Raw genomic sequence first — 26,659 nt, 5'->3', positions numbered from 1 at the left:
ATTGAAGACAAATAAATGAATGAATGAATGAATGAATGAATGAATGTTCAGTTTCACATTCCAACCCTAGTGTTTTACAGCTAATTAAGCATGATGGGGAGAACAATGTCACAAAATGACAGACCATATATATATATATATATATATATATATATATATACATATATATATTACAATAAATACATAAATTTGTTGCCAAAAATTTGGACAGGGGTTCAACTGTTTTCTTTTTTTTTTGGACAGCAGCCCTTGCAAACACAAGTGTTAAGTGTTGTAAATGTGCAGGTGTATCACCTTTCAACTTATTAAATAGTTCTGGTTTCTTTGGAATTATAATCTACTGTATTTTTGGCAATGAAACTAAACTTTGTTTTTAAATGCATTTATAAATTGTTATTGTAAAGCTGATACTGTACTAAAATAATTAATTTATAATAATATGGACTGGTCCAAAGACAAGCAGATTAGGCTAATTGACATTTCCAAATTGCCCACTGTGTGTGAATGAGTGTGTGAGTGAGTGTATATGTGTGTGTGCCCTGCGATGGATTGGCACCCTGTGCAATGTATACCCCGCCTAGTGCCCTAAGCCTCCTGGGATAGACTCCAGGCCCCCACAAACCTAAATACAGGATGAAGCGGTATAGACAATGAGTTGTGGATAGCTAATGTTTACACAAGCAAATCTTTAAATGGTGATTATTCTGCATGTTCTCTAGTGGAGTTTGGCGTTCCGCAGGGTTCCGTTTTAGGTCCACTGCTTTTTTCCCTTTACATGCTTTCTCTGGGCAACATAATCCGTAAGCATGGTATTAGTTTTCATTTTTATGCTGACGACACACAGTTATATGTCTCAGCAAAACCTGATGAGAAAAAACAGCTTACTAAAGTTGAGCAATGTGTGCAGGACATAAGAAATTGGATGCTAATTAACTTCCTTCTGCTTAATCCGGATAAGACAGAAGTTCAAGTCATAGGACCGCATACAGCTAGGAGTAAAATTTTAGATCACACCATAACTTTAGATGGCCTTTCTGTTCCATCAAGTGCAACAGTAAAAGACCCTGGGTGTGATTATAGATTCCAGCCTTTCATTTGAAGCTCATGTAGATAATATTACCAGGATAGCATTCTTTCACCTCAGAAATATTGTCAAGATAAGAAATATATTGTCGCTAAACGATGCAGAAAAACTAGTTCATGCTTTTATCACCTCTAGGTTGGACTATTGTAATGCCTTACTGTCTGGTTGTTCAGCTAGCTGCATAAATAAGCTTCAGCTAGTCCAAAATGCAGCAGCGAGAGTCCTCACTAAAACCAGAAGATATAAGCACATCACCCCTATCTTATCTTTACTGCATTGGCTCCCTGTGAAATTTCGCATTGATTTTAAAATACTACTCTTGACATATAAAGCATTAAATGGTCTCGCACCGCAGTACCTGAGCGAACTGCTAGTGTCTTACGAACCGCCACGCCTACTTCGATCAAAGGATGCAGGCTACCTGTCAGTATTATGAAAAATACAGCTGGGGGCAGAGCTTTTTTTTTTACAAAGCCCCAAAATTATGGAATAGTCTTCCAAATAGTGTTCGGGACTCAAACACAGTCTTAGTGTTTAAGTCCAGGCTAAAAACCTATTTATTTAGCCAAGCATTTTTATAAATAGATTTGCCTTAGGTAAAGGAGCAGATCTGGGTGACTCATGGACGTAGAGTTTTATGGTGAACTGGTATGTTTGGATGCTGTCTTCCTCACTCTCATTGATCACTCAGGTTTGCTGATGGTGAGGTGATTGTTTGCATTACATCTCAGGAAGCCCTCATGTCTGTGTTTCCTTCTGGCTCTCCCTTTTAGTTATGCTGTCATAGTTAGTCCTGCCGGAGTCTCTGCTCGCACTCTACAGTTAATATACATTCACATTATACATTGTGTGACTGTGACCATACCTAACTGCCATCTCTCCTCTTCTTCTCTTTCTCCCCCTCTTTCTCTTTCCTCTCTCCTCCTGTCTCCCCCTTTCACTCTTTCTCTCTCTCTCTGTCGAGCTACACATGTCGTTCCTGAGCTGCCAGTGATCCAGACTCCCTCTGCCCTCCGGACCTGTCTGACCCATCCTGGTGCCCCGCTTCTGGTTGGAGATCTTGTCACATGGATGCCCCGTGTGTCTCTTTGGGATGCGTCTGGTGTCTGAGAATGATTCTCTCTACCTAGAAGATGGTTCTGGCCTTGACTGGTGTTGGCAACTGTTTCTCTGGGGACTTGACAGTTCGATAGTTCAGGACTGGAACTTCCTACAAGTCTACCTGGGTCTTCAATAACTACCTGGACTCCATATTAACATCAATTAACATCAGCTATTATAGCTGACCTGCCTGCCACCTAACACACTGTATAAATGCAGATCATTTACTGCTTTCTGTTTCACCCAAATGAGGATGGGTTCCCTGATGAGTCCGGTTCCTCTCAAGGTTTCTTCCTATTACCATCTCAGGAAGTTTTTCCTTGCCACTGTCGCCTCGGCTTGCCCACCAGGGACAAACTGACTGTTTAGATTCATACACATTCACATTTCATACAAACTGCAATAATTCTTTTGATTGTGTAAAGCTGCTTTGCGGCAATGACAATTGCTAAAAGCGCTATACAAATAAAATTGAATTGAATTGAATTGATTCGTCTTGATGCCAGGTGATGTTTTGGAGTAACAAAGAACACAAAATAACACCAACAGAAATCATATAAAGGGCAACAAAAGCTAGACGCCTGACTGAACTTCAGTCAGGCTATTTATAATAAACTTAATTACTTCCCTCGGTTCAGGTGAATGCCTATGTCACCTGACCGAGGTGCAGTCTGGGACTTGAAGTCCAACTAAAACAAACTACAAACAAAACATAACCAAACCCAGTCTTTGGGCGCTTTGGCGCCCTCTAGGGGTTAACCCTTACAATTATAAGGATAGGAGCTCAAGGGAGTGTTTATTATAGGAGACCAATCTATTCAATTCAATTCAATTCAATTTTATTTATATAGCGCTTTTAACAATGGTCATTGTCTCAAAGCAACTTCACAAAGATGAAAGAAATTCACGAAAAAAAAAATAATAATAATAATAATAATAATAATAAATTGTGTATGTGTGAGAAAAGTGTCTCTAGATAATAACGAGATGAATGAATGAAATTTCTCTGATGAGCAAGCCAACGGTGATGGCGACAGTGGCAAGGAAAAACTCCCTGAGATGGCAATAGGAAGAAACCTTGAGAGGAACCAGACTCAACAGGGAACCCATCCTCATTTGGGTGATAACAGATAGAGATAATATAACACCATGTGTGTTATGCAGCTGAGAGTACAATATAAACAGAAATTATTTAAATTAGAGAGCACAGGAGCAGGATGTGTAGCTCCAATCATAATAAGGCAGAAGACAAATCTAGACAATTTATTTCAGGTTTTTCTGAAAAAAAGAGAATAAAATAGGAAACTTCTGGTTTAGACTAAAATGCAATATGCAAATATACTGCTGCTGATATGTAAAGCCTAAAACTCTATGTAGCACTCACAGTGTACTGTGATGTTTAGAGGATCTGATGTCACTATAGGAGGATGTTGCGGTCCTTCTGGTCCCAGGTTCAGTTCTGCCACACATCTGTACTGAACTCCATCATCATCTTTACTCGGTGAGATCTGAAGTTTCACATTTACATTAACAGGAAATTTGTCTTCACCAGAAAGGCTTTCTCTTTCCACAAGATGGTGTCCTTTGTACCAGTTTACAGTGAGGAGACGAACAGGAGCAACATTCTGAACATCACACCGGAGCTCGTATTGTCCACCTTCAATCATTGGCCCTGTGTGATCCACGGTGCTGATAGACACCCGGTCTGGACGCTCTGTAGGGAAGGATTCAAAATTCTTTTTATTGTATATGGCATTCTGAACAGGGCAGAAGTTTTTATATCTCATAGCTAATAGGTAAGATATGACTCACTGTAAACAATAACTGGAAGGTTGTTTGAACACTGCGTTTTCATATTCATGAAGCAATATGGTTTTATGTCGTAGTGCGTGAGATTGTCCACCCTCCAGGTGATGAGCTGAACGTTTTCCACCATGTCCACTGCTCCCTGTGATGCCTCCCATCCCATGCCATGGTGGATGATGGTTGTGAAACAGTTAGCTGAGGCTGAAGCACCAAACTCCCTTACTAATTTAACAGGCAAAATTTTAACAGGACAATCACCTGCAAAAACAAAAAATGGGTTTGGGTGAAATCTAGACCTGGGTTTTGTCCGCAATGTTTGGGTATTTGTTTATTTTTATGCTATAGGGACAACAATCAGCCATAACATAACAATCAGCCATAACTGACAGGTAACACAAATAAAAATTGATTATATCTTTACAATGGCACCAAGTAGGGGAGATGTTGAGCAGTGAGTGTACATTTTGTCCATGAAGTTGATGCGTTAATATCAGAAAACATGCATGTGCAAAGATTTGAGCAACTGTGACAGGTGAAAGGTGAACTTGTGAACCCAGCAACAAGGTCATGGGTGGACAGGGCCACAATTGTGTCAGAACGCACAATGAACGCACAATGCATTGCTGTTCATTGCAAATGCATGCATGTTCATAGCCACAGACTGGTTAATTCTTAACTTACAGCATTTAAGGATCTGCTACTGACAGCTTGGTGCCAGATACCACAGCACTCCTTCAGTGCTCTAGTGGAGTCCATGCCCTGAAGGGTCAGGGCTGTTTTGGTGGCAAAAGGGTGGACCTATTAAATATTAGATGAGTGGTCATAATGCTACAGCTAATCAGTGTAGTTGTTCAGTTTATTCAGAATGTGTTTCTTCCAGTTTCCTCAGTTTTCTCTCATGTGTCAAAAGCACACCAGTAGGTAAACTGTTTAATACAAATGCATCTAGATGTGAATGGGTGATGCTTGATAAGCCATAATAAATTCCAACCAAGGTAAATTCCTGCCTCAGATATTAAACCATGACAAACATGAAGTGGTTATTGAAGACGAATGAATGAATAAATGAATGATCGAATGAATGAATAAATGTTCAGTTTCACATTCCAACCCTAGTGTTTTACAGCTAATTGAGCATGATGGGGAGAACAATGTCACAAAATGACAGACCGAATGTCCAATGCATTAAATATTGAAATAAATATATAAACTTGTTGCCAAAAATTTGGACAAGGGTTCAACTGTTTTTTTTTTTTTTTGTACAGCAGCCCTTGCAAACACAAGTGTTAAGTGTTGTAAATGGGCAGGTGTCAAACCCCTGGTCTGATCATTAAGTTTTTCATTTTCCTTTCTTTCTTCTCCCTTCCTCTTCCCCCTGTGTTGTTTACATGTCTATTCAAGCACATGGCGTTTGTTTTGATACTTCGCCATGTGTCCGCGTCACTGACATCACCACCTTCCCTCCCACTTCCTCTTTATCACTCTATTAAGATGATTGCACTCACCTGTTCCCCTCGTGTTCGTTGTAATCACTCGCCCTATTTATTCCCTCTTTTTCCGTTGTCCTGTGTCAGACCGTTGTTCCGTGTCGCTAACCATATCGCTTGCCCATTTCATGTCTTGTCTAGTTTTGTCTGTGTAGTTTGTTTTGGCTCCAAGCCAGTATCATCCGGGACTGCTTTTTCACCTTTTTTTCCCTTCTCCCTCTCTCTGGGTTTTTTTTTATCTTCTTTGCATCCAGGCTGGGTCCTGTTTTTTCCCCCCTTCTTTAGTGTGCCCTGCGCTGCGGTTTTCCTTCCCGAAGCCGGCCTGCTCTCGCCCTTCTTCGCGGCCGTGCAGTTCAGCGGGCTTCGGCCCTATCGCCCCCTGCTGGCCACCGACGGAACTACAGTCACGTCTCCCGGACAAGGCCTTTTTCCTCTTCGGAGTGGTTTTTGTTTGTTTTTTGTTTTCCCCCGTTTGGGACGTCGGCGCTCCGGGTTTTCCTTTTACTTAAGAAAAAGAATCTTGCAGCTGGTCACAGTTTTTATTTCTATTCTCATAATTTTGTTTTGTTTTGCTTTATTATTTAAAAAGAAGAAAAATAATAAAGGATTGGAGGAGACCTGCACTTGTGTCCGTTTCAATTCCCTGACAGAACGGTCTGACCAGCATGGACGCAGCAGGTCCAGACCCCATCAGATCAGCAGTGGCCCAACAGGGGGTGCTCCTAGGCCAGCATGAGACCCGGCTGACAAGCACCACGAGAGAGGTCGAGTTCCTCACCAACCAGGTGGCAGACCTCACGGCACGCATCCAGGAACTCCAGCGGGAAGGCACTCAAGCTGGTACCGTCCACCTCTCCTCACGTCATGATCCTGAACCCCGCTGTAACAACCCACCTCCCTATGACGGGGACCCTAACTCCTGCCGAGCCTTCCTGACACAATGCTCTGTAGTGTTCGCCCTGCAGCCACGTACATTCGCGGCAGAGGAGACAAGGGTAGCTTTTATCTTGACTCTTCTTACGGGCAAAGCTCGGGAATGGGGAACGTCTGTCTGGGAGTCCAGAGCCCCGTGTTGTGACTTATTTGACGAGCTTCGACAGGAGATGTTGAGACTTTTTGACCGGTCCGTCAGAGGACAGGAGGCAGCAGAGAAGCTTGCACGGCTTCGTCAGGCAGGCCGCTCAGTCACAGAGTTTGCCATTCAGTTTAAGACCTTAGCAGCCTCCTGTGACTGGAATGAGGCAGCCTGTCGGGCAATGTTCCGGGCAGGACTCGAGGAGGAGATACAGGACGAACTGGCCACGCATGACCTGCCCCGCGACCTTGAGGACCTCATCGACCTGGCACTCCGCATCGAGGCTCGTCTCTGTCGTCGGCACCAGCGCCAGATGATCCGTCCCTCTAGCAGGGTGGAGGGCCCTCACTCTCCCTCGGCGACCGTTGACCTGCCAGAACCTGAACCCATGCAGCTGGGACGCCTCCACCTAACGCCCCAGGAGAAACAACTGCGCCTGGTCAAAGGTCTGTGCCTCTATTGTGGAAAGCCAGGCCACTTTGCCGTCGCATGCCCAGCAAAAGCCAAGGCTCACCAGTGAAGCGGGGGATCCTGGTGAGCGCTATTCCTTTTTCACAATCCCCCTCCTCTCGCACTGTTTTATCTGTCTTAGTTCAGTATGGGGAGACTTCACAGTCATGCTCGGCCTTGGTCGATTCAGGGGCTGAGGGTAATTTCATGAACAGCTCAATAGCTGTACGTTTGGGTATTCCGGCTATTCCCTTGCCTGAACCTATTCCTGCCCGATCCCTAAATGGAACCTTAATTACTGCTGTCTCTCACCAGACACCCAAGGTTAGCTTAGTGGTCTCAGGTAATCACCGTGAACAGACGTTGTACCTTCTGGACTCCCCTAGTGCTCCTATTGTGCTGGGGCACCCCTGGTTGGTACAACATGGCCCTCACATTGATTGGTCTGGAAACTCTGTCCTGTCTTGGAGCCAAAATTGTCTAGCTTCTTGTCTTGGTCCTGCCCCTTTTTCTGGTTCTGTTTGTCCTGTGTTACAGGTGGAGGTTGCTGATCTGTCTGGGGTCCCGGCGGAGTACCACGACCTGCGGCTGGTGTTCAGCAAGTCCCGGGCCATGTCCTTGCCTCCTCATCGCCCTTACGACTGTGCCATTGAGCTCCTCCCAGGCACTTCTCCGCCCAAGGGTCATTTATATTCCCTTTCAGGTCCGGAAAGAGAGGCCATGGACACATACATTAACGAGTCCCTCAAAGCCGGCCTCATCCGTCCCTCCTCCTCTCCTGCGGGTGCGGGGTTCTTCTTTGTCAAGAAGAGAGATGGTTCCCTGCGTCCCTGTATTGATTATCGTGGGCTGAATGACATCACCATTAAGAACAGGTACCCCCTCCCTCTTATGTCTTCAGCTTTCGAGCTTTTGCAGGGAGCCAAGGTCTTCACCAAGCTTGACCTGCGCAACGCCTACCACCTTATCCGTATTCGGGAGGGAGATGAGTGGAAGACAGCTTTCAACACACCCACAGGACACTTTGAATACCGGGTCCTTCCTTTTGGTCTGACCAATGCTCCTGCTGTCTTCCAGGCCCTGGTCAATGATGTGCTGAGAGACATGGTAAATCAATTTGTCTTTGTGTACCTAGATGATATCCTGATATTTTCCCCCTCTTTGCAGGTACACACTCGGCATGTCCGCCAGGTGTTGCAACGGCTTTTGGAGAACCAACTATTCGTTAAAGCGGAGAAGTGCGTTTTCCATGCTAGGTCGGTTTCGTTCTTGGGGTTCATAATTTCGGCGGGTGAGATCAGAGCTGACCCTGCTAAGATAAGGGCGGTAGCTGAGTGGCCAACTCCTGACTCTCGGAAGGCTCTGCAGCGGTTCCTGGGGTTCGCCAACTTTTATCGCCGTTTCATCCGGAACTTCAGTCAGATGGCTGCACCCTTAACAGCGCTCACTTCTCCAAAGGTACTGTTTAAATGGAGTAATGAGGCCCAGGAGGCCTTTGATAAATTAAAGTCCCGGTTTGTCTCTGCTCCTGTCTTGTCTACTCCAGATCCTGAGCAACAGTTTATTGTTGAGGTGGACGCTTCAGATGTTGGAGTTGGTGCGGTCTTGTCACAACGCTCTCTTCGGGATGGGAAAGTGCATCCGTGCGCCTTCTTCTCCCACCGCCTGAGCCCCACTGAGCGGAATTATGACATAGGTAATCGGGAGTTGTTGGCAGTCAGACTGGCTTTGGGTGAGTGGCGTCACTGGCTAAAGGGGGGAAACCAACCATTCATGGTCTGGACCGACCACAAAAATCTAGAATATATCAGTTCAGCCAGGAGACTAAATTCTAGACAGGCCCGCTGGTCCCTTTTCTTTAGCCGTTTCAATTTTACACTCTCCTACAGGCCTGGGTCCAAAAACACCAAACCAGACTCCCTTTCTCGCCTGTTTAAGACCCCCGAGAAGGAGGCCTCCATCGACACCATCCTGCCCAAGGGTGTGGTGGTGGCCTCACTCTCATGGGATGTCGAGAGGGAGGTGCAGGAGGCCCTGCGTAAGTGCCGTGTACCCAGAGGGGTTCCAGCGGGCAAGTTGTATGTCCCTTTGGGACTGCGTCCCAAAGTCATCCAGTGGTGTCACTCATCCAGACTAGTCTGTCACCCAGGAGTTCGGAGATCGCTGGCCTCCATCCGTCAGCGATTTTGGTGGCCCTCCATGACCAAGGATGTCAGGCAGTTCGTGGCAGCTTGCTCAGTTTGCGCCCAGAACAAGAGTTCACCTTCGCCTCCCGTTGGTCTGCTTCGCCCATTACCCATCCCCGCCCGCCCGTGGTCACATATAGCTCTTGATTTTGTCACTGGCCTCCCCGAGTCAAGGGGCAACACGGTCATTCTCACGGTGGTGGACCGCTTTTCCAAAGCAGCCCACTTCATCCCTCTTCCCAAGCTCCCCTCCGCCAAAGAGACTGCTCAGGTGGTGGTTGACCAAGTATTCCGGATTCATGGTCTTCCGGTAGACGTGGTCTCCGAAAGGGGCCCACAGTTCGTCTCTAGGTTTTGGAAGGAGTTTTGCAGACAGATCGGGGCCTCAACGAGTCTGTCATCTGGATTTCATCCCCAGACCAATGGGCAGTCTGAGCGGGCTAACCAGGATTTGGAACGTGCTCTCCGCTGCCTGGCATCCCACAATCCGGCCTCCTGGTGTCAACAGCTGTCCTGGGTAGAGTATGCCCACAATACTCTACCGGTTTCTGCCACAGGTATGTCACCATTTCAGTGTTCTGTTGGCTATCAACCCCCTCTGTTCCCTCCACAGGAACCCGAAGCGGCAGTTCCGTCTGCCTTGGCTTTTGTTCAACGTTGCCGGCGCACGTGGAGAAAAGCTAAGGAGGTCTTGGCCCGGGCTAGTAGACGGACCAAAGCCGCGGCCGATCGCCACCGGACTCCTGCCCCTAACTATGTTTGTGGTCAAAGAGTATGGCTTTCTACCAAGGACTTGCCTCTCAGGGTAGCCTCACGCAAGTTGGCTCCCAAGTTCATCGGTCCGTACCGGATCACAAAGGTCTTGAACCCAGTGGCGATTCGGCTCAAGCTTCCTTCCACGCTTGGTCGGGTACACCCAGTATTTCATGTTTCTAGGGTCAAACCTGTGTTTTCCTCACCTCTTGCCCCTTCTGCTCCGACCCCCCCTCCCCCCCGTCTAGTGGATGGCTCCCCAGTATACACTGTTAGGAGGTTGCTGGACGTCCGTCGCAGAGGTCGGGGTTTTCAGTACTTGGTGGACTGGGAGGGTTATGGCCCAGAGGAGAGGAGTTGGATTCCGGCTCGGGATGTTCTGGATCAGGCGCTGGTCGAGGACCTCCGTCGACGACGAGGTGAGCCCCTCCCTGGGGGCGCCTAGTGGCGCCCAAGGGGGGGGGGGGGGGTACTGTCAAACCCCTGGTCTGATCATTAAGTTTTTCATTTTCCTTTCTTTCTTCAACCTTCCTCTTCCCCCTGTGTTGTTTACATGTCTATTCAAGCACATGGCGTTTGTTTTGATACTTCGCCATGTGTCCGCGTCACTGACATCACCACCTTCCCTCCCACTTCCTCTTTATCACTCTATTAAGATGATTGCACTCACCTGTTCCCCTCGTGTTCGTTGTAATCACTCGCCCTATTTATTCCCTCTTTTTCCGTTGTCCTGTGTCAGACCGTTGTTCCGTGTCGCTAACCATATCGCTTGCCCATTTCATGTCTTGTCTAGTTTTGTCTGTGTAGTTTGTTTTGGCTCCAAGCCAGTATCATCCAGGACTGCTTTTTTGCTTTTTTTTTTTATCTTCTTTGCATCCAGGCTGGGTCCTGTTTTTTCCCCCCTTCTTTAGTGTGCCCTGCGCTGCGGTTTTCCTTCCCGAAGCCGGCCTGCTCTCGCCCTTCTTCGCGGCCGTGCAGTTCAGCGGGCTTCGGCCCTATCGCCCCCTGCTGGCCACCGACGGAACTACAGTCACGTCTCCCGGACAAGGCCTTTTTCCTCTTCGGAGTGGTTTTTGTTTGTTTTTTGTTTTCCCCCGTTTGGGACGTCGGCGCTCCGGGTTTTCCTTTTACTTAAGAAAAAGAATCTTGCAGCTGGTCACAGTTTTTATTTCTATTCTCATAATTTTGTTTTGTTTTGCTTTATTATTTAAAAAGAAGAAAAATAATAAAGGATTGGAGGAGACCTGCACTTGTGTCCGTATGTACATGTATGTGTATGTGTATGTATATAAATATATATATATATATATGTATATATATATGTATATATATATATATATATATATATATATATATATAATTTTTTATTTATTTAATTTATTTTTCTTATTTACTGTTTTTGCTTTCATTTTTTTTTTTCGTAATTTCGTTTATATTTCTTAAAATGTTTTATTTTTATGAGTTTCCCTACTTCCCCCAAAAGGCTTAGCCTTTGCCAGGCCACGGTTGTAAATAAGAAACCTGTTCTTAATCTGTCTTGCCTGGTTAAATAAAGGTAAAAATAATAATAATAATAATAATAATAATAATAATAATAATAATCTACTGTATTTTTGGCAATGAAACTAAACTTTGTTTTTAAATGCATTTATAATCTGTTATTTTAAAGCTGATACTGTACTAAAATAATGAATTCATAATAATATGGACTGGTCCAAAGACAAGCAGATTAGGCTTACTGGCATTCCCAAATTGCCCACTGTGTGTGAATGAGTGTGTGAGTGAGTCTATATGTGTGTGTGCCCTGTGATGGATTGGCACCCTGTGCAATGTATACCCCGCCTCGTGCCCTAAGCCTCCTGGGATAGGCTCCAGGCCCCCACAAACCTAAATACAGGATAAAGCGGTATAGACAATGAGTTGTGGATAGCTGACTAAATTCAAATTTAAATTCAAATTCAAATTTTATTTGTCACGTACACAGTCATACACAGTACGATATGCAGTGAAATGCTTTTTCGACTACCATTGACCTTTAAATAAAAGCTTAAACATAAGAAATAAATACGAATAAAGGTAATACGGTAGAAAATAAAGTTAACTGGTAAAATATACTGTACAAGTAAAAATAAAGATATATTGCAGTAGGAGAAATATTGCAGAAAAATTTAATTAACTAGTAAAATATAGTTATTATATATATATATATATAATACATAAGACTAGCATATATATATATATATATAATATATATAAGACTAGTTATTATTGTTTTAAGATGATGTGTATATATAATGTGTATTTTGGAATAAACTTAAAATCCAACTAGCCAGTAACTAAATACAGTTTCTGTCACAGTAGACACTTGATAAACTTACTGAAGAGGACATCAATCTCACAACATAGTAACTAAGTATCTATTATACGTCGGTATCTATTACTTGTTTGTATTCTCTTTGATCTGTTTTATGACTTCATTTACACCAGTCTTATTGGTCTTACCTTCTACATGCACTGTGACTGTCCTTCTGTCATTCCCAAGGTCATTCATAGCAGTGCATGTATATACACCATCATCAGCAAATGTGGCTTCAGAAATTGTCAGTGTGGTTTGCCGCCTCCCAGTGGCTTTTGTTTGACTCTGAAACCTCCATGTCACTTCAGGTTCTGGATTTCCCCCTGCAGTGCAGCTCAGAGACACAGCTTCACCTTTCTGCATCACATGTGATGAATAGTCTGGCTCAATCTCTGGGCCGTCTGTGGAAAATGTTTACACAAGCAAATCTTTAATATATTGCTGTGTATGTATTGTAGCTGTAGGATAGATCTTTTTTTATTATAAAATGGCAGTGGTATAAGGAGAATAAGGCACATGTTTTTTAATATATAAAATAATTTTACATTTTAAACCAATGAATCTTAAATTCAACAGCACTGTGGTATAAATGAAAGAAACCTACACAGAACATTAACAGCATTTGAAATAAATCGCATAATATAGTAAGTCACATAATAGAAACCTGTTATTTGCAGCTTGATGTATTATCAGAGAAGTAATCAATTAATCAACGAAAAATAACTTACACAGAACATTAACAGTCAGACTGTGCTTTTCAACTCCATGCTTGTTCACAGCCGTAATCACATGGGTGCCGCTGTCTTCCCTTGTGAGATTATAAAGAGGGTTCACCATTTTTCCATCTTTTTCCCAGCTGATGTTTGCTACAGGAGAAGCCATAACTAAACATTTATCTAAGAAGGAGTCATGCTCTTGCCCCTCATAGATAGCAGGACACCTAAATGTAGGAGCATCTAAAATGAATGGAGACAGTCATCAGTATCAAAATATGTAAATCTGTAAATTATAAAACAATTGATGACACCTATATAGTCTTTACAGCTTTTCCACTCACACTCCACTGTGATCTTTATGACACAGGATGCTCTTCCCATGTTGTTGTTCGCAAGTAATTCATACGTGCCCGAGTCATTCCCGCTGAGAATCATATCAGAGCTGACCGGTGATTTGTCTCGATGCCAGGTGATGTGTGGAGTTGGGTTTCCCGTAACATTATAAGGAAAAGAGCTCAAGGGGGTGTGTATCATAGGGGACCAATCTGAACAAGGTTTAATTACAGGTTTGTCTGAAAAATAGGCATAAAGCAATGTAAGATACCATCTTTTGTGATACATATGTAATGTCTAAAGCGTCTTTAAAGCACTCACAGTGAACTGCAACTTTAAGAAGATTAGATTTGATCGTAGGAGAAGGCTGAGGTCCTGCTGGTCCCAGTTTCAGCTTTGCCTCACACCAGTACTGAGCTTCACCTTCATCTCTGCCAGCAGTGATCTTATGTGAAACCGTCCGATTACTAGGAGTTTTGGTGGGCAATTCTGCAAATCCTCTATTTTTTAATAACTTTTCCCCTTTGTACCAGAAAGCAGCGAGGACGTTCACAGGAGCAAAATTATAAACCTTACACTGGAGCTCATACTTTTTGCCTTCAATCATCGGTCCTACATGATTCACGATGCTGAAAGACACCTCGTCTGGAAGCTCTGAAAAGAGAGATTATTTATCTGACTTCAACATATTTCTTATAGTATTTGAGTTATTATTTATTTGAGATTGTGGTCCACATGTTAGCTATCACAAAGATCAGTAAATCAGCTTACTGTACACGGTGAGGGGGAGAGTCCTCCTGCATTGTACACCATTCAGGATCATGTAGCACACTGGCACTATTTCCCAGTCAGTCAGATTGTCTGTTTTCCAGATAACAGTCTGATTATCAAGCAATGAAACACTTCCCAGTGAAACATCCCAGCCCAGGTCAGTGTATTCAGACAGGGAACGGCAGCTCACTGAGACAGGATCTCCATATCGCACCACCAGCTCAGGAGGGTCCAGGACAAGGTCAGGGCATTGGCTGGATTGTGCTATTGTTAGGAATCATGCAAACACATGTGTATGTTTAGCTGAGGTTTATGCTTATCAAAATAGTATATAGAGATCATTATTCCAATGCTCAGTTGTATGTGCTTTGCTGTAAATATATCATATCTCAGTTTAATTATAAACAGTTAGAATTTACCAGTTGTTGAATGTAACAAATCATGAGGAGCGTTCAAGTCAAACCAGTACTTGTGATAAAAATTTCTGGTGAATGAAAGCCTAAAACCTGTTAACATAACTGTGTTCTCTTATTCAGTACCTGAGGTCACTAATGCTCTTGTAGCTACATAAACAAATCCCTACTGCCCAGAATTGTAGTGGAGCTTATTTGAAAAATACTTTTGTTCTTATTATTCTACCTGAAAACAATACAATGCAGTATTTTCCCTTAGCAAGAATTGGTTTAGTTAAACCAGAACTAATTATGCTCACAATCCTAGGATTAGTGAAACCTAGTTAAACCTTGGATTGCAGGCGTAATTCATTCCGAGTGCTTGCATATCAAAGTACTCATATATCAAAGTATTTCCCCATGAGAAATAATGTCAACTCAGATGATTCATACCACAACCTGTTTTACAATAAGTTTAAGAACAAAAAGGGCAAAACAACAGTAGAAGACAGTTTGTAGTGAAAGAAGATAATACAATTTGACAGTAGTTGATAGTGATCTTCACTGCCATTACATTCATTAACACAACATTTACCTTTTTTCTAAAATGTGTGTTTGCAAAAGATTATGGCATAAACAATGCAAATAAACACAGTCTTTGTGTATGACACACAAGTCCATTTAACTGTGATAATTATATGTGTTGGATGTCCTTCAATGACATGTCATTTTTGATCATGCTGATTTAGAGGTGATTGCCTTAAAGGCATGTAGCTACTAAAACTTATAGACCCCACGAGACATTTAAACAGACAAACCCTGAATTAATAGTAAATTTGAAGGGTGAACATGCAATGACTTAATGCCCTGAAACCTTGAGACACCTGAGAATGAAATCGCGTTCTAAACTTTGGTAGGATTTAATACTGTCAGGATAGCATTGTAACTGTGAATAAGAGGGAAATTTCTAAGTAAAAAAATTACAAAATGAAATTCTCAAAGTATCATAATCTTTACAGATTTTCCACTTACACTCTACTGTGATACTTATGACACAGGATGCATTTCCTATCAGATTGCTTGCAAAGAAAGTATATCGGCCCGAGTAATTTTTGCTTAGAATCACATCAGAGCTGATCAGTAATTCGTCTCGATGCCAGGTGATGTGTGGAGTTGGGTTTCCCACAACATTATAAGGATAGGAGCTCAAGGGAGTGTTTATTATAGGAGACCAATCTAGACAATCCATTTCAGGTTTGTCTGAAAAAAAAGAGAATAAAATGGGAAACTTCTGGTTTAGACTAAAATGCAATATGCAAATATACTGCTGCTGATATGTAAAGCCTATTTTATTCTATGTAGCACTTACAGTGTACTGTGATGTTTAGAGGATCTGATGTCACTATAGGAGGATGTTGCGGTCCTTCTGGTCCCAGGTTCAGTTCTGCCACACATCTGTACTGAACTCCATCATCATCTTTACTCGGTGAGATCTGAAGTGTCACATTTACATTAACAGGAAATTTGTCTTCACCAGAAAGGCTTTCTCTTTCCACAAGATGGTGTCCTTTGTACCAGTTTACAGTGAGGAGACGAACAGGAGCAACATTTTGAACATCACACCGGAGCTCGTATTGTCCACCTTCAATCATTGGCCCTGTGTGATCCACGGTGCTGATAGACACCCGGTCTGGACGCTCTGTAGGGAAGGATTCAAAATTCTTTTTATTGTATATGGCATTCTGAACAAGGCAGAAGTTTTTATATCTCATAGCTAATAGGTAAGATATGACTCACTGTAAACAATAACTGGAAGGTTGTTTGAACACTGCGTTTTCATATTCATGAAGCAATATGGTTTTATGTCGTAGTGCGTGAGATTGTCCACCCTCCAGGTGATGAGCTGAACGTTTTCCACCATGTCCACTGCTCCCTGTGATGCCTCCCATCCCATGCTATGGTGGATGATGGTTGTGGAACAGTTAGCTGAGGCTGAAGCACCAAACTCCCTTACTAATTTAACAGGCCAAATTTTAACAGGACAATCACCTGCAAAAACAAAAAATGGGTTTGGGTGAAATCTAGACCTGGGTTTTGTCCGCAATGTTTGGGGATTTGTTTATTTTTATGCTATAGGGACAACAATCAGCCATAACATTATGGCCACTGACAGGTAACACAAATAAAAATTGATTATATCTTTACAATGGCACCAAGTAGGAGAGATGTTGAGCAGTGAGTGTACATTTTGTCCATGAAGTTGATGCGTTAATATCAGAAAACATGCATGTGCAAAGATTTGAGCAACTATGACAGGTGAAAGGTGAACTTGTGAACCCAGCAACAAGGTCATGGGTGGACAGGGCCACAATTGTGTCAGAGCGCACAATGAACGCACAATGCATTGCTGTTCATTGCAAATGCATGCATGTTCATAGCCACATACTGGTTACCTCTTAACTTACAGCATTTAAGGATCTGCTACTGACGGCTTGGTGCCAGATACCACAGCACTCCTTCAGTCCTCTAGTGGAGTCCATGCCCTGAAGGGTCAGGGCTGTTTTGGTGGCAAAAGGGTGGACCTATTAAATATTAGATGAGTGGTCATAATGCTACAGCTGATCAGTGTAGTTGTTCAGTTTATTCAGAATGTGTTTCTTCCAGTTTCCTCAGTTTTCTCTCATGTGTCAAAAGCACACCAGTAGGTAAACTGTTTAATACAAATGCATCTAGATGTGAATGGGTGATGCTTGATGACCCATAATAAATTCCAACCAAGGTAAATTCCTGCCTCAGATATTAAACCATGACAAACATGAAGTGGTTATTGAAGACAAATAAATGAATGAATGAATGAATGAATGAATGTTCAGTTTCACATTCCAACCCTAGTGTTTTACAGCTAATTAAGCATGATGGGGAGAACAATGTCACAAAATGACAGACCATATATATATATATATATATATATATATATATATATATATATATATATATATTACAATAAATACATAAATTTGTTGCCAAAAATTTGGACAGGGGTTCAACTGTTTTCTTTTTTTTTTGGACAGCAGCCCTTGCAAACACAAGTGTTAAGTGTTGTAAATGTGCAGGTGTATCACCTTTCAACTTATTAAATAGTTCTGGTTTCTTTGGAATTATAATCTACTGTATTTTTGGCAATGAAACTAAACTTTGTTTTTAAATGCATTTATAAATTGTTATTGTAAAGCTGATACTGTACTAAAATAATTAATTTATAATAATATGGACTGGTCCAAAGACAAGCAGATTAGGCTAATTGACATTTCCAAATTGCCCACTGTGTGTGAATGAGTGTGTGAGTGAGTGTATATGTGTGTGTGCCCTGCGATGGATTGGCACCCTGTGCAATGTATACCCCGCCTAGTGCCCTAAGCCTCCTGGGATAGACTCCAGGCCCCCACAAACCTAAATACAGGATGAAGCGGTATAGACAATGAGTTGTGGATAGCTAATGTTTACACAAGCAAATCTTTAAATGGTGATTATTCTGCATGTTCTCTAGTGGAGTTTGGCGTTCCGCAGGGTTCCGTTTTAGGTCCACTGCTTTTTTCCCTTTACATGCTTTCTCTGGGCAACATAATCCGTAAGCATGGTATTAGTTTTCATTTTTATGCTGATGACACACAGTTATATGTCTCAGCAAAACCTGATGAGAAAAAACAGCTTACTAAAGTTGAGCAATGTGTGCAGGACATAAGAAATTGGATGCTAATTAACTTCCTTCTGCTTAATCCGGATAAGACAGAAGTTCAAGTCATAGGACCGCATACAGCTAGGAGTAAAATTTTAGATCACACCATGACTTTAGATGGCCTTTCTGTTCCATCAAGTGCAACAGTAAAAGACCCTGGGTGTGATTATAGATTCCAGCCTTTCATTTGAAGCTCATGTAGATAATATTACCAGGATAGCATTCTTTCACCTCAGAAATATTGCCAAGATAAGAAATATATTGTCGCTAAACGATGCAGAAAAACTAGTTCATGCTTTTATCACCTCTAGGTTGGACTATTGTAATGCCTTACTGTCTGGTTGTTCAGCTAGCTGCATAAATAAGCTTCAGCTAGTCCAAAATGCAGCAGCGAGAGTCCTCACTAAAACCAGAAGATATAAGCACATCACCCCTATCTTATCTTTACTGCATTGGCTCCCTGTGAAATTTCGCATTGATTTTAAAATACTACTCTTGACATATAAAGCATTAAATGGTCTCGCACCGCAGTACCTGAGCGAACTGCTAGTGTCTTACGAACCGCCACGCCTACTTCGATCAAAGGATGCAGGCTACCTGTCAGTATTATGAAAAATACAGCTGGGGGCAGAGCTTTTTTTTTTACAAAGCCCCAAAATTATGGAATAGTCTTCCAAATAGTGTTCGGGACTCAAACACAGTCTTAGTGTTTAAGTCCAGGCTAAAAACCTATTTATTTAGCCAAGCATTTTTATAAATAGATTTGCCTTAGGTAAAGGAGCAGATCTGGGTGACTCATGGACGTAGAGTTTTATGGTGAACTGGTATGTTTGGATGCTGTCTTCCTCACTCTCATTGATCACTCAGGTTTGCTGACAGTGAGGTGATTGTTTGCATTACATCTCAGGAAGCCCTCATGTCTGTGTTTCCTTCTGGCTCTCCCTTTTAGTTATGCTGTCATAGTTAGTCCTGCCGGAGTCTCTGCTTGCACTCTACAGTTAATATACATTCACATTATACATTGTGTGACTGTGACCATACCTAACTGCCATCTCTCCTCTTCTTCTCTTTCTCCCCCTCTTTCTCTTTCCTCTCTCCTCCTGTCTCCCCCTTTCACTCTTTCTCTCTCTCTCTGTCGAGCTACACATGTCGTTCCTGAGCTGCCAGTGATCCAGACTCTCTCTGCCCTCCGGACCTGTCTGACCCATCCTGGTGCCCCGCTTCTGGTTGGAGATCTTGTCACATGGATGCCCCGTGTGTCTCTTTGGGATGCGTCTGGTGTCTGAGAATGATTCTCTCTACCTAGAAGATGGTTCTGGCCTTGACTGGTGTTGGCAACTGTTTCTCTGGGGACTTAACAGTTCGATAGTTCAGGACTGGAACTTCCTACAAGTCTACCTGGGTCTTCAATAACTACCTGGACTCCATATTAACATAAATTAACATCAGCTATTATAGCTGACCTGCCTGCCACCTAACACACTGTATAAATGCAGATCATTTACTGCTTTCTGTTTCACCCAAATGAGGATGGGTTCCCTGTTGAGTCTGGGTTCTCTCAAGGTTTCTTCCTATTACTATCTCAGGAAGTTTTTCCTTGCCACTGTCGCCTCGGCTTGCCCACCAGGGACAAACTGACTGTTTAGATTCATACACATTCACATTTCATACAAACTGCAATAATTCTTTTGATTGTGTAAAGCTGCTTTGCGGCAATGACAATTGCTAAAAGCGCTATACAAATAAAATTGAATTGAATTGAATTGATTCGTCTTGATGCCAGGTGATGTTTGGAGTTGGGTTTCCCACAACATTATAAGGATAGGAGCTCAAGGGAGTGTTTATTATAGGAGACCAATCTAGACAATTCATTTCAGGTTTTTCGGAAAAAAAGAGAATAAAATAGGAAACTTCTGGTTTAGACTAAAATGCAATATGCAAATATACTGCTGCTGATATGTAAAGCCTAAAACTCTATGTAGCACTCACAGTGTACTGTGATGTTTAGAGGATCTGATGTCACTATAGGAGGATGTTGCGGTCCTTCTGGTCCCAGGTTCAGTTCTGCCACACATCTGTACTGAACTCCATCATCATCTTTGCTCGGTGAGATCTGAAGTGTCACATTTACATTAACAGGAAATTTGTCTTCACCAGAAACGCTTTCTCTTTCCACAAGATGGTGTCCTTTGTACCAGTTTACAGTGAGGAGACGAACAGGAGCAACATTCTGAACATCACACCGGAGCTCGTATTGTCCACCTTCAATCATTGGCCCTGTGTGATCCACGGTGCTGATAGACACCCGGTCTGGACGCTCTGTAGGGAAGGATTCAAAATTCTTTTTATTGTATATGGCATTCTGAACAGGGCAGAAGTTTTTATATCTCATAGCTAATAGGTAAGATATGACTCACTGTAAACAATAACTGGAAGGTTGTTTGAACACTGCGTTTTCATATTCATGAAGCAATATGGTTTTATGTCGTAGTGCGTGAGATTGTCCACCCTCCAGGTGATGAGCTGAACGTTTTCCACCATGTCCACTGCTCCCTGTGATGCCTCCCATCCCATGCCATGGTGGATGATGGTTGTGAAACAGTTAGCTGAGGCTGAAGCACCAAACTCCCTTACTAATTTAACAGGCAAAATTTTAACAGGACAATCACCTGCAAAAACAAAAAATGGGTTTGGGTGAAATCTAGACCTGGGTTTTGTCCGCAGTGTTTGGGGATTTGTTTATTTTTATGCTATAGGGACAACAATCAGCCATAACATTATGGCCACTGACAGGTAACACAAATAAAAATTGATTATATCTTTACAATGGCACCAAGTAGAGAAGATGTTGAGCAGTGAGTGTACATTTTGTCCATGAAGTTGATGCGTTAATATCAGAAAACATGCATGTGCAAAGATTTGAGCAACTGTGACAGGTGGAAGGTGAACTTGTGAACCCAGCAACAAGGTCATGGGTGGACAGGGCCACAATTGTGTAAGAACGCACAATGAACGCACAATGCATTGCTGTTCATTGCAAATGCATGCATGTTCATAGCCACAGACTGGTTACTTCTTAACTTACAGCATTTAAGGATCTGCTACTGACAGCTTGGTGCCAGATACCACAGCACTCCTTCAGCGCTCTAGTGGAGTCCATGCCCTGAAGGGTCAGGGCTGTTTTGGTGGCAAAAGGGTGGACCTATTAAATATTAGATGAGTGGTCATAATGCTACAGCTGATCAGTGTAGTTGTTCAGTTTATTCAGAATGTGTTTCTTCCAGTTTCCTCAGTTTTCTCTCATGTGTCAAAAGCACACCAGTAGGTAAACTGTTTAATACAAATGCATTTAGATGTGAATGGGTGATGCTTGATGAGCCATAATAAATTCCAACCAAGGTAAATTCCTGCCTCAGATATTAAACCATGACAAACATGAAGTGGTTATTGAAGACGAATGAATGAATGAATGAATGAATAAATGTTCAGTTTCACATTCCAACCCTAGTGTTTTACAGCTAATTAAGCATGATGGGGAGAACAATGTCACAAAATGACAGACCATATATATATATATATATATATATATATATATATATATATATATATATATATATATACATATATATATTACAATAAATATATAAATTTGTTGCCAAAAATTTGGACAAGGGTTCAACTGTTTTTTTTTTTGTACAGCAGCCCTTGCAAACACAAGTGTTAAGTGTTGTAAATGGGCAGGTGTATCACCTTTCAACTTATTTAATAGTTCTGGTTTCTTTGGAATTATAATGTGTGTGTGTGTGTGTGTGTGTGTGTGTGTGTGTGTGTGTATATATATATATATATATATATGTGTGTGTGTATGTATATATGTGTAAGTATATAAATATATATGTATATATATATATATATGTATATATATATATATATATATATATATAATTTTTTATTTATTTAATTTTTTTTCTTATTTACTGTTTATGCTTTCATTTTTTTTTTTTTTCGTAATTTCGTTTATATTTCTTAAAATGTTTTTATTTTTATGAGTTCCCCTACTTCCCCCAAAAGGCTTAGCCTTTGCCAGGCCACGGTTGTAAATAAGAAACCTGTTCTTAATCTGTCTTGCCTGGTTAAATAAAGGTAAAAATAATAATAATAATAATAATAATAATAATAATAATAATAATAATAATAATCTACTGTATTTTTGGCAATTAAACTTTGTTTTTAAATGCATTTATAATCTGTTATTTTAAAGCTGATACTGTACTAAAATAATGAATTCATAATAATATGGACTGGTCCAAAGACAAGCAGATTAGGCTTACTGGCATTCCCAAATTGCCCACTGTGTGTGAATGAGTGTGTGAGTGAGTGTGTGAGTGAGTGTATATGTGTGTGTGCCCAGCGATGGATTGGCACCCTGTGCAAGGTATACCCCGCCTCGTGCCCTAAGCCTCCTGGGATAGACTCCAGGCCCCCACAAACCTAAATACAGGATAAAGCGGTATAGACGATGAGTTGTGGATAGCTGACTAAATTCAAATTTAAATTCAAATTCAAATTTTATTTGTCACGTACACAGTCATACACAGTACGATATGCAGTGAAATGCTTTTTCGACTACCATTGACCTTTAAATAAAAGCTTAAACATAAGAAATAAATACGAATAAAGGTAATACGGTAGAAAATAAAGTTAACTGGTAAAATATACTGTACAAGTAAAAATAAAGATATATTGCAGTAAGAGAAATATTGCAGAAAAATTTAATTAACTAGTAAAATATAGTTATTATATATATATAATACATAAGACTAGCATATATATATATAATATATATAAGACTAGTTATTATTGTTTTAAGATATATATATATATATGTATATATAATGTGTATTTTGGAATTAACTTAAAATCCAACTAGCCAGTAACTAAATACAGTTTCTGTCACAGTAGACACTTGATAAACTTACTGAAGAGGACATCAATCTCACAACATAGTAACTAAGTATCTATTACACGTCGGTGTCTATTACTTGTTTGTATTCTCTTTGATCTGTTTTATGACTTCATTTACACCAGTCTTATTGGTCTTACCTTCTACATGCACTGTGACTGTCCTTCTGTCATACCCAAGGTCATTCATAGCAGTGCATGTATATACACCATCATCAGCAAATGTGGCTTCAGAAATTGCCAGTGTGGTTTGCCGCCTCCCAGTGGCTTTAGTTTGACTCTGAAAGCTCCATGTCACTTCAGGTTCTGGATTTCCCCCTGCAGTGCAGCTCAGAGACACAGCTTCACCTTTCTGCATCACATGTGATGAATAGTCTGGCTTAATCTCTGGGCCGTCTGTGGAAAATGTTTACACAAGCAAATCTTTAATATATTGCTGTGTATGTATTGTAGCTGTAGGATAGATCTTTTTTTATTATAAAATGGCAGTGGTATAAGGAGAATAAGGCACATGTTTTTTAATATATAAAATAATTTTACATTTTAAACCAGTGAATCTTAAATTCAACAGCACTGTGGTATAAATAAAAGAAACCTACACAGAACATTAACAGCATTTGAAATAAATCACATAATATAGTAAGTCACATAATAGAAACCTGTTATTTGCAGCTTGATGTATTATCAGAGAAGTAATCAATTAATCAACGAAAAATAACTTACACAGAACATTAACAGTCAGACTGTGCTTTTCAACTCCATGCTTGTTCACAGCCGTAATCACATGGGTGCCGCTGTCTTCCCTTGTGAGATTATAAAGAGGGTTCACCGTTTTTCCATCTTTTTCCCAGCTGATGTTTGCTACAGGAGAAGCCATAACTGAACATTTATCTAAGAAGGAGTCATGCTCTTGCCCCTCATAGATAGCAGGACACCTAAATGTAGGAGCATCTAAAATGAATGGAGACAGTCATCAGTATCAAAATATGTAAATCTGTAAATTATAAAACAATTGATGACACCTATATAGTCTTTACAGCTTTTCCACTCACACTCCACTGTGATCTTTATGACACAGGATGCTCTTCCCATGTTGTTGTTCGCAAGTAATTCATACGTGCCCGAGTCATTCCCGCTGAGAATCATATCAGAGCTGACCGGTGATTTGTCTTGATGCCAGGTGATGTGTGGAGTTGGGTTTCCCGTAACATTATAAGGAAAAGAGCTCAAGGGGGTGTGTATCATAGGGGACCAATCTGAACAAGGTTTAATTACAGGTTTGTCTGAAAAATAGGCATAAAGCAATGTAAGATACCATCTTTTGTGATACATATGTAATGTCTAAAGCGTCTTTAAAGCACTCACAGTGAACTGCAACTTTAAGAAGATTAGATTTGATCGTAGGAGAAGGCTGAGGTCCTGCTGGTCCCAGTTTCAGCTTTGCCTCACACCAGTACTGAGCTTCACCTTCATCTCTGCCAGCAGTGATCTTATGTGAAACCGTCCGATTACTAGGAGTTTTGGTGGGCAATTCTGCAAATCCTCTATTTTTTAATAACTTTTCCCCTTTGTACCAGAAAGCAGCGAGGACGTTCACAGGAGCAAAATTATAAACCTTACACTGGAGCTCATACTTTTTGCCTTCAATCATCGGTCCTACATGATTCACGATGCTGAAAGACACCTCGTCTGGAAGCTCTGAAAAGAGACATTATTTATCTGACTTCATCATCTTTCTTATAGTATTTAAGTTTTTATTTATTTGTGATTGTGGTCCACACGTTAGCTGTCACAGACAAAGATCAGTAAATCAGCTTACTGTACACGGTGAGGGGGAGAGTCCTCCTGCATTGTACACCATTCAGGATCATGTAGCACACTGGCACTATTTCCCAGTCAGTCAGATGGTCTGTTTTCCAGATGATAGTCTTATTATCAAGCAATGAAACACTTCCCAGTGAAACATCCCAGCCCAGGTCAGTGTATTCAGACAGGGAACGGCAGCTCACTGAGACAGGATCTCCATATCGCACCACCAGCTCAGGAGGGTCCAGGACAAGGTCAGGGCATTGGCTGGATTGTGCTATTGTTAGGAATCATGCAAACACATGTGTATGTTTAGCTGAGGTTTATACTTATCAAAATATTCTATAGAGATCATTATTCCAATTCTCAGTTGTATGTGCTATGCCGTAAATATATTATATCTCAGTTTAATTATGTTCAGTTAGAATTTACCAGTTTACGCATGAGGAGCGTTCGAGTCAAACCAGTACTTGTGATAAAAATTTCTGGTGAATGAAAGCCTAAAACCTGTTAACATAACTGTGTTCTCTTATTCTGTATAGTCAAACGTGCTGATTTGACTAGAATGCAACACAGAAAAAGAAATTCTACTATTGGTACCTCCAGGTTAGATTATTATATATGCTCACATAATATCCTTCTGTAATAGTTACCCATAGCTTCTCCCTGCACATATCCCTTTTAGGTGTACTTAGAACTTATACCTTTATCCTGCACTTTCTGCTGATTGCACTTCTGGTTAGACCTGAACTGCATTTTGTGGCCTTGTACATGTGTAATGACAATAAAGTTGAATCTAATCTAATATAATCTTATAACTACTATATGAAGCTTAATGACAATAATACACTATTTGGCTTTATGTCATACAGGTGTAGAATAATAATGACCCATAATCACGGTATCTAGTGTCGCCCAGAGGAGGATGGTTTCCTTTTTGACTCTGATTTCTTCCTCTTTTAGCCTCAGGAGGATTTTCCTTGCCATTGTGTCTCTGGCTTGTTCATGGGGGATTTAAATATAAATCTATAGCTGTATTTCTGTAAAGCTGATTTTGTGACAATATCTGTTGTTTACATACATTAAATTTAAACTCCACTTTACATGCACAAATTCAAAACGACTATCATACTAGCACTTTAGTCTGTTGTTATGCTAATATTCAAATAAACACATTATATGAGATAAGCTATGATATATTGGCAAGGAAAAATGCTAAATATTTTAATATTTCATACCATGTGTTGCAGTCTACAACTCTCATGTCTGATATGTTATGGCTAAATAGAAGAATACACACAAGAAATTATCTGTAATTTTGCACAGATGAAAAGACTTACATGTACCCCCATTTATGAGTGTGATAAGGAGAAGGCCGGAAAGCCATGTAAGGTACAGCATTGCCTGATTTTACCAGAAGAGCAACAGGTCACTGCAATTACGATAATAACAATGATGATGATCAGAAAAAATTTGTATAAATCCAGCATGTAGTCCAAATGGAACAAAGTCAAAGTGGTCTCCTGTCTGCATCAAGCAGAAGTGTGCACTGAGAAAATAACAAGCGTGAGCAGTAAATCCTGCTAGGTATCTAAAAGGAGGAAGCTTTTCTTTATGAGCAAGACTGGCAGGGGAGGGTTTTCTC

At 41.2% G+C, this 26,659-nt stretch overlaps 2 protein-coding genes across 2 annotated transcripts; both read right to left on the bottom strand.

Moving 5' to 3' along the window:
• Positions 1-3,546: 3,546 nt before the first annotated feature.
• LOC128518678 (hemicentin-1-like) lies at positions 3,547-16,444 on the bottom strand. The gene is made up of 10 exons (XM_053491923.1): positions 16,308-16,444; positions 15,880-16,209; positions 15,543-15,770; positions 14,119-14,382; positions 13,669-14,001; positions 13,356-13,586; positions 13,027-13,254; positions 12,445-12,699; positions 3,998-4,249; positions 3,547-3,899 (listed from the first exon to the last, which is right to left on the bottom strand). The coding sequence occupies exons 1-10, from the start codon at positions 16,429-16,431 to the stop codon at positions 3,547-3,549; spliced, it is 2,598 nt and encodes an 865-aa protein (XP_053347898.1). The 5' UTR covers positions 16,432-16,444.
• A 3,766-nt stretch (positions 16,445-20,210) lies between these two features.
• Positions 20,211-25,285, bottom strand: LOC128519471 (hemicentin-1-like). Its single transcript, XM_053493206.1, has 7 exons — positions 25,028-25,285; positions 24,574-24,906; positions 24,261-24,491; positions 23,932-24,159; positions 23,350-23,604; positions 20,664-20,915; positions 20,211-20,565 (listed from the first exon to the last, which is right to left on the bottom strand). Exons 1-7 carry the CDS (start codon positions 25,077-25,079, stop codon positions 20,213-20,215), a joined length of 1,704 nt encoding a protein of 567 aa, XP_053349181.1. The 5' UTR covers positions 25,080-25,285; the 3' UTR covers positions 20,211-20,212.
• Positions 25,286-26,659: the final 1,374 nt, after the last annotated feature.

Source organism: Clarias gariepinus, chromosome 3 (assembly GCF_024256425.1).
Source record: "Clarias gariepinus isolate MV-2021 ecotype Netherlands chromosome 3, CGAR_prim_01v2, whole genome shotgun sequence".
In the NCBI taxonomy this organism is placed as follows: Eukaryota; Metazoa; Chordata; class Actinopteri; order Siluriformes; family Clariidae; genus Clarias; species Clarias gariepinus.
This window is presented reverse-complemented; position numbering and strand designations above follow the sequence as displayed.

What these genes read in the sequence shown, in the direction of transcription:
- LOC128518678 (XM_053491923.1), bottom strand. Translation starts at nt 16,431, where the DNA reads ATGGTGGAAAACGTTCAGCTCATCACCTGGAGGGTGGACAATCTCACG. An exon ending in CCTTCCAGTTATTGTTTACA is followed by an intron (nt 16,210 to 16,307) that starts GTGAGTCATATC and finishes CCTTCCCTACAG; the next exon opens with AGCGTCCAGACCGGGTGTCT. An exon ending in TCTTAAAGTTGCAGTTCACT is followed by an intron (nt 13,587 to 13,668) that starts GTGAGTGCTTTA and finishes CCTATTTTTCAG; the next exon opens with ACAAACCTGTAATTAAACCT.
- LOC128519471 (XM_053493206.1), bottom strand. Translation starts at nt 25,079, where the DNA reads ATGATCCTGAATGGTGTACAATGCAGGAGGACTCTCCCCCTCACCGTG. An exon ending in AGTCACAGTGCATGTAGAAG is followed by an intron (nt 20,916 to 23,349) that starts GTAAGACCAATA and finishes TTGTTTTTGCAG; the next exon opens with GTGATTGTCCTGTTAAAATT. An exon ending in CCTTCCAGTTATTGTTTACA is followed by an intron (nt 20,566 to 20,663) that starts GTGAGTCATATC and finishes CCTTCCCTACAG; the next exon opens with AGCGTCCAGACCGGGTGTCT.